Source organism: Adiantum capillus-veneris, chromosome 11 (assembly GCF_014529385.1).
Source record: "Adiantum capillus-veneris isolate H3 chromosome 11, ASM1452938v2, whole genome shotgun sequence".
NCBI classification, from domain to species: Eukaryota; Viridiplantae; Streptophyta; class Polypodiopsida; order Polypodiales; family Pteridaceae; genus Adiantum; species Adiantum capillus-veneris.
Window position 1 is genome coordinate 85,721,166 of NC_140941.1, and position 16,013 is coordinate 85,737,178.

General features: G+C 46.2%; 1 protein-coding gene across 1 annotated transcript in view; it reads right to left on the reverse strand.

Annotated features, from left to right (window-relative positions):
* LOC147447577 (peptidyl-prolyl cis-trans isomerase FKBP16-1, chloroplastic-like) overlaps nt 1–16,013 on the reverse strand; it is a 112,154-nt gene that overhangs the window by 58,468 nt on the left and 37,673 nt on the right. Inside the window, exon 4 of the mRNA XM_086523310.1 lies at nt 9,579–9,663. Coding sequence (XP_086379436.1) covers nt 9,579–9,663 — 85 coding nt within the window. The remainder of the gene's footprint in view (nt 1–9,578; nt 9,664–16,013) is intronic.

Below are 16,013 nucleotides of genomic sequence, written 5' to 3' on the forward strand. Positions count from 1 at the left end.
CAACAGATTTCAGCAATTGGCGTTTTTGGACAGCAGATGAAGTGCATCAGTTTTCAGCACGTCGTCGTCGCATCGTCACCATCGACATCGTCACCAACATAGGGTCAGAATTCAGCAGAAAAAGATTTGCAGATTTCAGCCATTAGCATTTTCAGATTTCAGCCCGTCTCGTCATCGTCCTCATCGTCGGCAAGTCCAAGCATTGTAGAGATTTGTGCAATCAATAGTAGACCGCTCTCGCCATAGACAGTGGGGCCTTCGGAGGAGGGTTTTGACAACATTCTAGTGTCGTATTCTTCTCTCTCTATCTCTCAGTCTCATGCATCTTCATTCACAGTGTTCATTCACTTTGTTTGTGTCCATTGCACTCTCTCACTAAAGGAACGGAAGGCTCTCCCTTCCGTAAGTAAAAGGAACCCTTGAGCACACTTCGGAGCACTCATCTTGAGCAAAGTTCAACATTCATTCCACTGCACCTTACATCTGATACCAGTCTCACAAGTTGGGCACCACGTGCCAATCGAAAAGAACAGACTGAACACACTTTTAACACTTCAATAACAACCGAACTGAAAGAGAGAGACGACATGCAACACAGAGTGGCGGAATTCCACCCCAGAGAGTATTGGCCGCAAATCTTGGCGCCCCTTTCGGTATTTCTTTATATTGCATCAACACAGTACAAGCCGGTACTCCAGACTCTGCACCTTCTCTAGGAAGCATGCTAGAGAATGAGCCCTTAGCACATATTTAAAGGCCCTTGGTCTATGAAAAGCAGTTTACATGAAAAGCCTTCAAAAGCCTCTGGTCCAAAAGCAATGCCAAAAAGCTGCCAGCGTAAATCACGGAATTCCGTACAGCCTGCCACGTCAGCACTGTCAGCGTAATTTTCAAAAATCTGCCATGTCATCAGTTCCATGTTGTGTGTGTGTGTGAGGATCGAGCTTTATTCTAATCCTTTATGTCACTTGGGGCCCCATCGGACGGGGTCCTCATAAGTTGCTATGACTTCTTCTTTTGTTACTTGTTCTTCTTAGGGTTTAGGCCCCTCGGCCGGCACTGTAAGTTGGCTCCATTCTTCAGAGCTTTGACACATCAACAGTTTGTGACACCCGCGGGTGCTCGCTCTCACACTCTGCGCAAATGCTCTGAGAAGTAAGCCCCTTGCGAAATTCACGATTATGCCGTCCTTTACTGTCGAGACGGATTGCGATGGCCATGAAACTTTGCAGCAACAAGGATTAGTGTGTTTTCCTTCCCCTTGCAAACTTTCATGGCCATCCATTGAAGGGTGGTACAATCACCATTTTTTTGTATTTGGACTTGCCAAGGGCCAACCATAAAAAAATGGTGATTATGCCACCCTTCACAATCGGGAAGGATTGTGATGGCCGTGAAACTTTATAGGAGTGGGGAGAAGTGTGGTTTTCCCTACCCTTATGAACTTTCATGGGCATCCATTTCCATCCCGTCAGTCAAGGGCGGCACAATCACCATTTTATTTCCCTTAGGCTAGCGAAGGACCCAATGGCAAGAAATTGGCAATTGTGCCACCCTTGACCCTTGAGGCGGATTGTGATGGCCATGAAACTTTGCCTTTGGTGGGGTTCTTGGCGAAAATCCGTACAGTCCTGCCAGCGCTTTTTGCGCCGCAAATTGCAAAGATTCCATACGGTAGCCACGTCAACACCATGAATCCCAGGCGTCCGTCAGCAGCCACGTCAGCACTGCTTGAGCATTATTTTAATGGCTAGTTGTCCCCTTTTTGGCCCCTCGACAGTTGTCCATAAGTTGGCACAACTATTGGTCATGTAACGTCATCATTTTGAGACGACGTCCTACGTACAAACTCACAAGGGTGCCAGAACACTTCCTAGGCTGTCCTAAACCCTAGAAATAGGAGTTAGCTTGTCCACATGCACATAGGGTTAGATGTGCACATGACATCCCCTCTTTTCAAGGTAAGCTACTGGTATCGAGTTGCGTGGCTTCCGTGTAGTCCGCCAACAAGTCCATGGAATCTGCAAAGAAATCTTTGTCAGCCCACTTTGTTACGTGGGTGCCGCAATACTTAAACTTCAAAAAGGGATGCAATGCTTGCTGAAGCAATGCAGAAAAATTTATTCCGGCTCCATTTCTTCAGCTTCGTCTACGATCTCGGGTTCGTTCTCTTCAAGCATCTCCATTGTGGGATCTCCCTGAAACAACATTAACCAAATAACATGGAAAATGGTGTGCATTGACTATGACTTAGGCGACCACAAATTCATGGACGCACCTTTTACCTTTTTCATGACTGGAAATGGACTATGCTTCCTAATAACTATGGATGGAATGTAGATGAAAATTGCATGCCAAAAATGTGATCTAAACTTGACTTTTATACCTGAAACTATCGACTTTGGCAAACCATTTACCACAAAGCGAATACCAATGCTTGATGGACAATCGTGCTAGAGCTTGTGTTGTGACTGTGTCTTGCCGAGGAATGAGCATGAAAATTTTTTGACATGACCTACAATGGTGAAACATTGTGTATTCCTTGAATGCAAACTTTGTATCTTTTTAAGAGTGCAGTTCATGCTTTTGTGAGTCGTGTGTATCGTGCAATATGGCTTTCCTATGAGAAGGTGACACACAAAGACAGTGACGAAAATACAAGAGATGGTCACGAATGAGAGACTCAAAAAATGCATACTGACTTTTCATGCTATCAAGAGATACTTCCTGAATGGGTATTGTGGACCTCAACTCGAGAGCCAAGATTTGTCCTTCGTGACTAAACGTATCTCCAATTGGGTTAGCTTCACTGGAACATAATCAATCAAACCACCAAATTGCTCACAAGACTAGAACCATCTCGCTTGACAGTCACTCCAAGGTGTACTTGGTACAAACTGGAGCCACTTGAGCGCTTGATGATCCTTACAAACAATTAAATCTCTAGCATGCAAAAAATGTCTCATACTTTAGAGAATGAAAGACAGAGAGAGGTTCCTTATCATGCAATGATTGATTCTTTTCTAAACTATGGGACTATGTACTAAGAGATGCTACTTGACTATGTATTTTATCCCCTTTCAAAACATGAGAGTGAGGACCATGCACCAGTGATCCTCAATGTGACAGATAGACAGAGGAGGGGGAGCACGATGTTGCGCATCCCTGAGAGGATCTTGCTCGATCCAGAGCTTAGAGAGCGAGTGGTGGCACTCTAGACAAACACCCTTGCTGGTAGAGTGGCCTCTGGACTTACTGAGCTTACTCGCTTCTTCCTCCAAGTGTCTGCAGCTTGCTTGGCTGTAGCTAGGAAGGAGGAGAAGCATCTCCGACGGGGCGTTGTTTCCTTGCAGAGGATGCAGGAGCATCACCCAGACAGTCCTTGGTTGGAGGAGAAGATGCAGCATGCTCGCCAGGAGCTGGCTAGCATTGAGGAGAGGCGTCATGAGTTTGCCTTCCATCGACAAGCATCTCAGTGGACCCAAGTGGGTGACAGAGTTACTAGGGAGTTCTTTGAGACGTTGGGTCCCTGCCATGCGCACACCAGTGTCAGCCAATGGAGGAGACCCGGCGGGCCAATTGCTTCACAGCCTGAGGATATGCATGCACTAGCTACTGACTTTTACCGAGATTTGTTGTAAGTTGCATACAGAGAGCAGGTTTGGGCATAGATGCCTTGCCTTGTTATTGAGGAGATGCGTCAAAGACTAGAGCTTTCCCCTCCAGCTAGAGGAGCTCCATGCGGCCCTCAGAGCACTCCCTCGAGGTAGCTGTCCAAGGAAGGATGGTTTGACCCCCAGTTTCTTCTTGGAGTACTGGGACTTGCTTAGTTCAGATCTTTGCAGCGCATTTCAGTACATCTTGCATACTGGAGAGAAGCCTGACAGCATGAGTGAGGGCTTGATTTCATAGTCACAAGGGACGCATTCCGGGACGGGGGAACGGGGGACGGGGGACGGGGCTGAAATGGACTTTTAGTGTAAAAAAGAGAGCGGGACGGCAAGTGGGGACGGGAAGCCCGAAAAAGGGCGTCCCCTGTTACTATGCTTGATTTACCTTATTCCCAAGGAGGGAGGCTCCTTGGATGAGATTTGACGGTGACGACCCATCACCATCCTCAACTCAGCCTACAAAATTCTAGCAAAGGCTCTGAGCTTGAGATTCAGCCACTACTAGAGAGCATTATACATGGGACCCAAACAAGTTTTGTCAAGGAGCGTAGTATCCTTGACAACATCTTCACTTTTTGGGAGGCGTCTGCCCTCAGCGTCCCTGAGGAGAAGATATGGTTATACTCCTCCTCAATTTTGAGAAGGCTTACAACAAAGTTGACAGGGACTTCTTGGAGGGCACTCTACACAGGATGGGTTTCTCATATGCTTGGATGAGAGGTGTGTCAGCTCTCTACAGGCGTGCGCACAGTTAGGTGCTCTTGGCAGGGGGGGAAGTGGAACACTTCATGCTCACACCTTTAGTGCAGGGTTTCCCTCTAGCCCCCTGGGCCCTTCCTCTTTTTGTTCTATGTTGAGGCGATAAGCAGATTTTTGAGTTCACAGTAGGTTGGCTTGCGTGGTTTAGAGCTCCCTATTAGGGGAGATGAGCTATGGACGCTGAGTTTACCGACAACTCAGCCTTGTACTAGGAGATAGTAGCTTTCTAGGTTGGCAGTGCTCCTACGCCTGATCGGTCGCCAGGTGAGGGCTTCGAGTGGATTCCCCCAAGGACTTCAGTTCGCTATTTAGATTGCCAGGTTGGCCTAGACTTGTCCCCTGAGCAGCAAACTGCTCCCCTCCTCCTGTCCATTAGAAGGAAGTTGCTGTATTGGAGTTCGGCACGACTCTCTTTGGCAGGCAGAGTTGTAGTCGCCAACCAAGTGCTGTTGGCTATTATGTGGTACATGATGTCTTGCTAGATCTTCTCGAGCTCCTATAGGCTATATCAGCCAACTGGAGAGGCTGATCAAGAATTTTCTTTGGTCAAGGCGTGACACTAGCTCGCACGGGCTTAAGTAGCCTAGCAGGTCATCACCTTACCATGTTCTCGGGGGGGGCTGGGGATCATCGATCGAGCACAGCAAAGCAAAGCCCTTCTTGGGAAGTTTGTGGTCTAAGGACTGCTTCCAGGAGAGGAGCCTTGGAAAGAGTTGCTTCACCGGCTTCGAGCTCGAATGTCTCATGCAAGAGGCCCTTGGAGCCCTTCCATCAAGTGGATTTTTAAAGAGATGCACATAGTTAGTCTAAGCAAGACGTTGGAGGATCGTTTTGCTGCGAGCTTGCTTAGGTCTTGGGAGCAGTTGAGGAGTGGCCCAGAGCAGCATCAACCCACTTGCACTAAGGAGCGCTTGAGACAGTCCCTTGTTTGGAACCCCATGGTTAGCTCTCAGAGAGGCCGCCTGGTTGGTAGTAGGCCTCATGTTTCTTGGAGTCCCATAGCAGAGCGTCCAACCTACACTCTTCGTCACTGGCTCCAATTTTCAGGTTTGTCCGAGGAGGCTCAGAGCATCCAGCTACGAGGCATGAGGAGGGTGCAGAGCATGTGCCAGGACATTATAGAGGCTTTACCAACTGATTGGCTCACCCCTCTAGAGACAGCAGCTCCAGATGGATGGGGACCTTTACGCGACTGGAGGTCCTCATCGTAGTTCAGGCTTGCTCGGAGTCCATACCCCACATGTTCTTTCAGGTTCAAGGAGAGGGTCGCCTTCACAGAGTCTCAGTAGAGGCTTCCCAAGTTGCAGAGTGTTGCTTTCAGAGGATACGAGTTTTGGGAAGGACCTGCGTCATTGTTCCTAACCCAACAAATCTTGAGACAGGCCACTGGCGGCTTTGGGCTTGGGAGAGCTGCTCTCTGGCACGAGTGCAGTGGGACCCTGGAGAGTGGTTCTGGAGAGACCCTTTCTTCTCAGTCGATCAGCCTGGGATTCCCTTCTTTCAGTACACAGTTCGATTGGGGTGCCACATACAAGCAACACCAAGAGAGGCTCGTTTTGCTACAGCACTTCACTAGCAGGAGGAGGGTCTCACAACTGAGTTATTGGCAGGTTTCTAGGAGCGGTTGTGGGACTCTAGACAGTCGAGGAGAGTCACTTTGTTCTAGTGGCTAGTTGCAAGCAAAGCTACAGCAGTTGGGAGCTAGCCAATACACAGTGGCTTTTCCGCAGCCTGTGCAGCTGTGGCCATCTTTTGGGGAGTCAGCGACACTATTTGTGGGACTGTCCCATGGCACAGTAGATTTGGCTTCGGTTCTTCGGCTGATGCCGGCTCTGTCCACAACTCGACAGTACACTTGAGGTGCTACATCCTCGTCCACTCTCACAGGCCATGCGCTACATTTTGAGTTGGCTTCCACCAACAGGATGATAGTGACCCAGGGGGGGCGACCTACACTTTAACTTGCCACAGAGCTTACTCCCCAGGAGTGGTGCAGTGAGAGAGAGGTGTGTTGGGAGCTCGTCTGCGGCCTGACACTCTTGGTTCGTTTGGTGAGCCCGCTGCTTCCGCATCTTCGAGGCTCGCCTTGTCCCACTGGCAGAGACTGTTCGTGATTTTTGGTTGGAGCTGATTAACACCCTCAGGGGTCAGTTCGAGAGACTCCAAGGCAACTCCGACCGCATGCGGGAGTGCAGAGAGGCTTTTCTGCGACTCTGGCGCCCAGGGCCTTTCTTCACCATGGTCCAGGGTGCACCCAAATGGCACTACCGTTTACATGTGTGGCTCTTTCCTCCTCCTATCTCATGATTTAGCCCCCATTGTACATATTTTCTCACTGGGAGAGTCTCTCCTTGTTTTTGATGTAGCTCTCTCTGGTAGAGATGGTTGTAGCCCTATGGGCAGGTTTATTAGCATCACCCGACAAATACATGGCAGCAATCACAACTTTACTATTACTGTTTTTCTTGTTAGTCGCAAAGTAAGCGTTAAATTGATGCAACCAAGAATATATCACAGAAGCATCCATCTTACCATCATACTTACTGAAGGTCAAGTTTTTCGTGACTGGATTGTTGGAGTCATCGTCTCTACCTGGTCTACGTGATGCCTTGCTGGCCTCCTTGAGTGGCACTTCGAGGATAGCACTTACAGGACCAAGTCTTGCATGTGTTGGTCTCGCAACGCCTCACGCTCTAGCTGCATAGTTGCCCTCTTTTTTCAACCGCTATGCGTTGAGCTTCACATGTCTGCTCATGCTCTAGCTCCCATTCCACTTTCATCATCTTCATGCAAAGTATCCATCCAGCTTCTGGTGATGACCATGCACTGAGTGCTTGGGTACTTGGTTCTTGGGGTACTTGGGTACTCGGGATACTTGGGTACTCGGGGTTCTTGGTACTTGGGGTTCTTGGTACTCAGGATACTTGGGTACTCGGGGTTCTTGGTACTTGGGGTTCTTGGTACTCGGTACTACTTGCAATCTTTGTTGAAGAAGGCTTTTCTCTTACCCAAGCTCAACTCCTTCTTGCGGGTGCACCCCTTGGCGGCCTTCCGCTTACACGAAAGTTGCTTTTTCCCACCTCACGTCGATTGGCGTGCCGCAATGTGCAAGGTCCGCTCTCAGTGAGTGAAAACAAGAACGAGGGGAGGCTGGACAAGCCCTTCTTTCTAGGTTAGTTCTTTTATGGCTTAATGGTTCTTAAGATAGAGCAATGAAGATGGAAGCACACCCGACCCACGATGGACTAAGGGTGGGAGTCGCTAGTAAGTCCGGACAAGGACACGAAGAGTTCTTTAACAAAATAAATCTGAGAGAGGTTCTTTGGGTTCTTCTCTTCAGTGATGATACCGAGCACTGCCAAAGAGCTCTAATACCAATGTAATGTGCAGCGGAAGTGATTGATGGTGAATGTTTCTGGCATTTTTGCAACAGATTAGCCCACCAATGTTTTCAGTTTTCAGCCATAACCTCGCTGTACCATCGCAGATTCAGCCATCAGTACCAATGTTAGCAGTTTTCAGTATAAGGCAGTAGATCAGTCAACGTTTTCAGATTCAGCCCTCAGATCAGCCAGCATTTTTCAGTTTTAAGCCCATCCTTGACATCGGCCATAGCAAATCAGCCCATAGCCTCATCGAGCTTGCAGATGCCGTTCAAATTTTCAACATCCCTAGGGTTCTGTATTTTCAGCCCCCTTAGCCTCGGAGATCCAGCATCTTAGCATCTAGGATCATTGTATTAGCATTTGCACAATCTAAAGCAAATACCTCTCTAGCGATAGAGAGGGGGGCCCTTGAAGGGCATTTGGTGTTAAATCTCTCTCTCTCTCTCTCTCTCTCTCTCTCTCTCTCTCTCTCTCTCTCTCTCTCTGTAAACCTTCACTCATAGTATCATTCTCTCGTCTCTCTAGTCTTTCTTTCCACATCTCTCATGAAGTAAAAGGAACCTTGAGTACACACTGAGAACTTATCCTCGATGTTGAAGTACTGTAGGGTACTGACTTATGCTTGAGAAGTGACCACTGGCTATGCTCATGTGTTAAGAGGGTATGTAACTAATCTAAGGGACATGCACGTCCCTTGTGCACGCTCACAAGGGTGACTGCACACTTCGTAGGCTATCCTCTAGGAGTTAGCTTGTCCACATGCACATGGGGTTAGATGTGCACGTGACAAATATGGCCTATGAGACCAAAACATTAAGAACAATAATGATTTTGTCTCAAAGAACTGAAAGAAAGATATGGCCTGAGAGAGAGAGAGAGAGAGAGAGAGAGAGAGAGAGAGAGGGACAGATGGCCTCCTCTCCTCCATTTGAGCTGCTTGCTACCATGCGCCAACCTGTCCTCCTCACATCTGCTGCTCGTGCCGGTTTGTGAACCTTACCCCCCCCCCCCCCCCCCCCCCCCCCCCCCCCCCAAACCGACCCTCCTCCTGCTTGTTGTTTGTGTGGCCTGTGACAGCTTGTTTGCCTGATTACTTGCGAATTTATTTTGTTTTGTGTGTGTTGTATGTGATTGCGGGTTCTGAATGTGCTTGGGTGTGTGTAATTATGCATGTTTGCTTGTGTGGGGTGTATGAGTGAGCGCCTATCCAATTCTGCCTGTTTTATTGCATGGTGGTCAGCTTTGCACCCCTCCATGTTGACGTTTCGCAAGTTGAAGTGTTTTTCATAGCCATGTTGATTGTTGCCAGGGATGGCTTTAGGCTCTCTCTCCCGGAGATTTGATGCAGAGTGTCTGTGTGGTGGTGATGCCTATTCTGGTGGTGTGCTTTGACCTTGGAGATCCGAAGTTTGATATTGTAGACTCTTTGCTGGAGTTTTCAGCCTCTTCGTCGCAAGTCTAGGTGGCCTGTTTCTACTTCAGCTCTCTGCTATAACCGTCCTTCACTCCTTTATCCCTAGCCTTTGATGTATTACCCATATTTCGTAACTTTGTTTTACTGGTGGTTTTTCCCCTTAGGTTTGTTGTCATTGTTATATTTCAGGGGGGTTTTCACTCTTAGTTCCGGTTACCATGTGATGTCTACAGGCTTGTGTAATGCCGACGGGCCGTGTAATATGTTTATGTAATAAAGACGGGTCTAAACCCTCCTGAGAGAGAGAGAGAGAGAGAGAGAGAGAGAGAGAGAGAGAGAGAGAGAGACCTGCCCACCTCCATACTGGAATGTTATTGTGTCACCAAAATCATCCTTGCCCTCCTTGCCATAACCCAAAGAGTCCAGATACAACCTGTTATCATGAATCAAGAGTAAGGAAAAGCATACCTGAAACTTCCACAGCTATCTCGTGTATGACCAAATGGGCACGAACTCATCACAAATGAGGGACACATTGACAGGCAAGCAAATGTCTCTCTGCTAGACAGAACCTTGCTTAGAGAGCTTGCAAGCAGCTCCAGCCTTACAAGGAACACTGTTTCCTAAGCTTCATAGAGCAAGCGTTTGAACTTTGGACTCCATCGCCTGTTTTTTTCAACATCAAAAAACCACAATTTGATGACAAGCTACCTCTCCACTACAAGGATTTTGTCTATAATCAGTAAGATGTGCACAAAGTCATCAATACCAATCGTCCTAGATACAAGACTAAAAACCCCATTCTATATCTTTGCTCTTTGGAAGTAAACCATTGTCAAATGTTCCTTCTCTCTCATCACCTCTTGATACAACATATCGAACAAACGTTGCTCTTCCTAGATCAACAAACTTGGTCATTTGGATAGCATATTCTTTATTGCCCATAGCATAGACATCAAGCTCATACAATCCTCTGGCTACCCAATTATCGATGTGATACACATCTAGTAATTTGACAACAACTTCATAAGAGGCCAAAGTAGCAATTTTAATTTTGTACTCTCTCTCTCTCTCTCTCTCTCTCTCTCTCTCTCTCTCTCTCTCTCATTTTTGCATGCTGTTTCAGGGTTTCGAATTTCTGTTTTATTGCTGTTTTTGCGTTTCGCCTGCTGATTTTGGGTTTTTGCGTGCTGTTTTAGGGTTTCAGCCTGCTGTTTTGCTGCCCACACAACACACTACGCACTCGCTCTGCTTGACAATGCTGCCTTCCCCCCTCTTTTTTGCTTGCCAGTGCTGCCCATTGCTCCACCTTACCTACATAACACCACACATTAGAGCACATACTTTTTTTTTTGTAATCTGTTTTGATTAATTTACAAGTGGGAAACCTCAAAATGAGGAAAACCCACCAAAAAGATCACATACAAGGGAGGAACACAGAAGTGTTCCATGGTGGGAAAGCTCTAAAAGAAAACATAGAGAAGCTGTAAGATGTCCAAGGATATGTCCCCTACATCAGAGGCGAAATGTAAGGATTGCCCAAGCGAAATCTTGAACGAAGGAAAAGGATCCGCCTCTTGCTAATAAAAAACATGCGAAAATTGTGTTGAAGCAAAAATCCCAAAGCAGATGTCTGACAGTCTCATCATTGGCGGAGCATCTGATGCGACGCACCGCAAGGAGAGTTCCAGCAGGGAGAACTCCCAACAAACAACGCCAGAGAAAGAGATGCTCCTTAAGAGGCAAGCGGCATTTCCAAATTGCAGTAAGAGCCTTTCTCCACAATAGATCAAAATTATGCAAAGACCAAAGCGCATTACAATCATCAGCTAGCCAAGAGTCCTGTAGAAGAGAAGCATAACTGTTGCGGGCAGAAATGGCATCAAGAGGAGTATCCCATAAAGCAAAAATGGCATCAAGAGGAGTGTCCCATAAAGTCCAATCTAGCATACGGCATCCACTGGTGAATGGCAGAATGGGGAGGAAAACAGCCAGCATATGCTGAAGCACACTCCAAATCTGACGATAACGCACACCCAACCCAAACAGTGCAGCTGAGTGAGAAAAAGGAAGCATATTCCCATATGAATTCACCACATCATCCACTGTGCGTATGCCTCGGCAAGAAAGGAAGTATGCATGGCGTGGCGACCAATCAGCAAGAGTAAGAGAGAATGCCCTACTCTAGTGAATGCTTTCAAAGCGCAGCGAATTCCCATCCTTTTGTTGTCTGCCATGCCAAGAAAGATGATCCATAACAGCTTTCAAAGCAAAGAGAAAACTAGGGGTTGAGCAATCAGGAATCTGGCCGACCATCTTGCCAAACACAACCTCCTAGAGGAAAGTCTGCCAGTGACCAAAGGCAAGAAATTGGTAGCATGTCACAGGCTTGGTCACTCCAAGTCGGAAATCCGACACGACACACGAGTAAATCACTTAAAACACTTCACAACTTTAAAAACTTGAATCGACACGGCCCGGCATAGTTCCGTGCCAAGAGAGATTGACCCCAAAGACTGGCGCCCCTTTCGGTATTTCTGTTATATTAATGCTTGATCAAAGTACAACTCCCGCGGGTCCTCGGCTCTCAGACTCTCCGTCCAGATGCTCTAAAGAGTGAGGCCCTTGGGCTCCTTTTATTCTTACAAGGGATGCCAAAAGCAGAGCCCCAAAAGCAATTAAACTCAAAAGCAAACTGTCCCAAAAGCAACTGGTCTTCAAAAACTGCCAAAAAGCATCAACGCAAATTGCGGAAATCTGTACAACCCTGCCACGTCAGCAGCCAACGTGAAAAGCGGAAATCCGTATAATTTACCACGCCAGCTTGCCAGCGCGTTTTGCGGGATTCCGTATTGATGCCACGTGTCATGTTGTCCATACAGCCTGTCAGCCATGTGTGTGTATGTGTGTGTGTGTGTGTGTGTGTGTCCGGGCAGTTTTGCCATGTCATCATACCCCCCACTTGAAAGAATTGTACCCTCGATTATGCTTGCAAAATCAAACATAAGCCATACACCAATTCACTAGACACTGACTCTAAGTACCGACGACACAAATCCCCAACACTTGTACAAAGACGACAATCAGCATTCAGATCACATTCAGATCTCATCCAAATCACATCACATGAAATCACATGACAGATCAAATCAAGTACAAAAAAATTCTTTCCAAATCTTAGACCATGATTGCCAGCAACGTATTTAGTAATTGCATCTAGATCAATTCGAATTTTCAGTACCACCTCCCGTTTCAAAAGTATCACGAGAGGTCGTTTGATTCTTGCGGAATTCGTCATTTGAACCCATGTGTAATCTAGGATTCTTTATGGATTGTGCCCTGTAAGATAGAGCGATGAAGACGAGAGCGCACCCATGAGAGATGAAGTAAGGGTGGGAGTGGCTAATAAGTCTGGGGTCAGGACACGAAGATTCTTCAATAACAATTTTCAGAATTGTGCCCAAAGTGCCCTGTTTGCTCTTTGATAGGACTGGTATGCTTTGAGGAAAGCACACGCCTAATGCTTTGATGGAACTCCACGAGAAATCTTTTAGGAGCAATGTTAAAAAACCCAAACCTACCTCATCACGAAGAAAACCGAGTGACATTAGAGCCAATGCAAGGCTACATGAGTCACTATTTCCAACAAATTGGTTTGAAGGATTCGAAACAGGACCAACTGTCAGAAGAATTGGAGTTGAGCCGAACATACGTGTCAGACTACTTGATTTTCAAAAATGGGTCAAAAAATACAATGGATCTGGGGATCCATTTTGACCACTTAGCTAGCTTCAAGCAAGTGCTAAGAGCAAAACGCATATTTGATTTCCACACTCAATTTGAGCAATTTGGAATAACATTGGAAGAAAAAGCTTTGATATGGTTCCAAAACATTCCACCAAGGACAATCATAGATTTAACTACATTAGCTCAGAGATTTGTAGCTGCATGTTTCAAAACTGGGATCAAACATAACACGGTAGCTCAAAATCTATAGCTTCAAACAGAAACAAGGTGAGTCTGTTAGGGATTGTGCAACTAGGATGAAGCAATACATTGCAAGATGCCCAGAATTAGAAATACCAGCAGAAGAAAGATTAGTGTCATTGTTTCTAGAAGGATTGATCAATAAAGAACTTTATGCTATATTGTATAGCAAGAAGCATACAACCCTAGAAGTAATGGGATTAAAGCCCAAGTGGCCTCTTATATGGATATGACCGCCCGCCCGCCTAACTCGCTTATCACTAACTCTTTGTATATACTCACTTATACTTGTGTGAATAATAAGATTTGAGAGATAACCCTTCAACGAATTCTCTGCGTACTGTGTAAGCTCTCTGTCTGTGTATCTCTGTGTGTGTGTGTGTGTGTGTGTGTGTGTGTGTGTGTGTGAGTCGATCTAGGCTCCGCTCCGCGACTTCAATTGGTATCAGAGCAAGGTTCAGTGCGTTTTCGCGTAATCGCGCGCGCGCTGTTTTCAGGCAGATTCTGGATCCAGAGCTTGAAAATTCACACTCCGCGTTCCGGGGGTATTTCCAACAAGCAACCTGGTATTTTATCCTCCTTTCGAAGCTGTTTATGCCCTCAGAATTTCGTTCTGAGCACTACATCAGAAGATAGGTTTCAGCCGCAAAGAAACCCGTCTTATGTAGATTGGCAAGCAGGAGGTGGTCGGCATCAATATCGACATCAACATACATCACTCATTAGTCTTCAAAGCATCATCTATAGACCAGGTACACATATATATCGTCAGATATATATATTGCAGTCTGCATTGCTACTTCTTGTGCTTGCCAAGTTCCAGGGGAGGTGTGGCCATACGATGGCTTGACACCACTGGCATGTATTGCAGATTGATGTACTGTGATTGTGGGTTTGCTAGTTGTGAGTCACGCTAGCAGACAAACCGCCGCAGCGGTCATAGGACAGTGATTGGTCTATTGTAGGATGTATGCTAGTTTTGGGCAGTTTGCTGAGCCATCTGAGAGGGTCGTGTGTAAGGTTTTTTGAAGCCAAGCACTGGGGGTTGGATTACCCAGTGTGAGGTGGATTAGGTTGCTCGAGTTTCCCTCTACACACATCCTCTTCGCCGACTTTTATCCCATAGGATGTATGACTTTGTGTAGACACTGGATTGCATCTTATGCGTCAGGCCGTTGAGGCATTGTTCAAGGTTCAATCTTGAGACAGATACAGGTTCTATGATCGCCCAGACAGGAGACCTTGTATGCTTACAAGATAGCATATTACAGAGATTTTTAGATTTGTCAATGGTCAGCTATTCATGGTTGTTTTTGAGCTATCTTTTGGTTTCCAGAGCTCAGTTTACAGGGGAGACTGTCAAAATTTTTCAAAATACTGATAGTTCTTGAGGAGAGGTGTTCAGCTTGTTGTTTACAGCTTGTTTATTGTGTACAGAGGCCAGTTTACAGAGGAAACTCTGTTGGATTTTTCCGAGGAGTAAACAGCAAAGTGATTAAGAGAAACATAGCCTTCACTTAATCTAGAAAGACTATCTCCTGTGCTGTTAACTGGCTGAAAATTGTGTAAAATTCATTGAGATGATTTGACATGGCTGTCCCTTCCTTCATCTTCAAATCCACCAATTTCTTGAGCCAATAAATATGAGAAGCAGCACTTTGTTTCTCGTAAATACCACATAGCTTTTGCCATACGCCATACGCTGTAGTCTCTTCTGCTACGTTGAAGTAAACATTTTCTGCCAATATCAACATGATTGTGGAACAAGCTAACTCGTCAAGCTCTTCCACTCATCTTCAGCCATACCTTCTGGTCTCTCCCCTTTGAGCTTCAATGGCTTCACTTGTTTTTTCTGCACCAAAACTTGCCAAATCTGCTTCTTCCAGAATCGAAAGTTTGTGCCATCCAGCTTCTTTATGTTGAAAAGAGTCTCACTTTGAGAAGATGACATGTCTCCCAAACTGTTTACTCCTCGGAAAAATCCGGCAGAGTTTCCCGTGTAAACTGGCCTCTATACACAATAAACAAGCTGTAAACAAGCTAAACACCTCTCCTTAAGAACTATCAATATTTTGAAAAATTTTAACAAAGTCTCCTCTGTAAACTGAGCTCTGAAAACCAGAAGATAGCTCAAAAACAACCATAAATAGCTGACCAGTGACAAATCTAAAAATCTTTGTAATATCCTATCCTGTAAGCATACACTGTCTCCTGTCTGGCGATCATAGAACATGTATCTGTCTCAAGACTGAACCCTGAACAATGCCTCAACGGCCTGACGCATAAGATGCAATCCAGTGTCTACACAAAGGCATACATCCTATGGGATAAAAGTCGCCGAAGAGGATGCCTGTAGAGGGGATGCCTGTAGAGGGGAACTCCAGCAACCTAATCCACCTCACACTGGGTAACCCTGCCCCCAGTGCTTTGCTTCAAAAAACCTCACACACGACCCTCTCAGATAGCTCAGCAAACTGCCCAGAACTAGCATACATCCTACAATAGACCAATCACTGTCCTATAACCGTTGCGGCGGTCTGTCTACTAGTGTGACGCACAACTAGCAAACCCACAATCACAGTACATCAATCTGCAATACATGCCAGTGGTGTCAAGCTGTCGTATAGCCACACCTCCCCTGGAACCTGGCAAGCACAAGAAGTAGCAATGCAAACTGCAATATATATATCTGATGATATATATGTGTACCTAGTCTATAGATGATGCTATGAAGACTAATGAGTGATGTATGTCGATGCCGATATTGATGTTGACCACCTCCTGCTTGCCAATCTA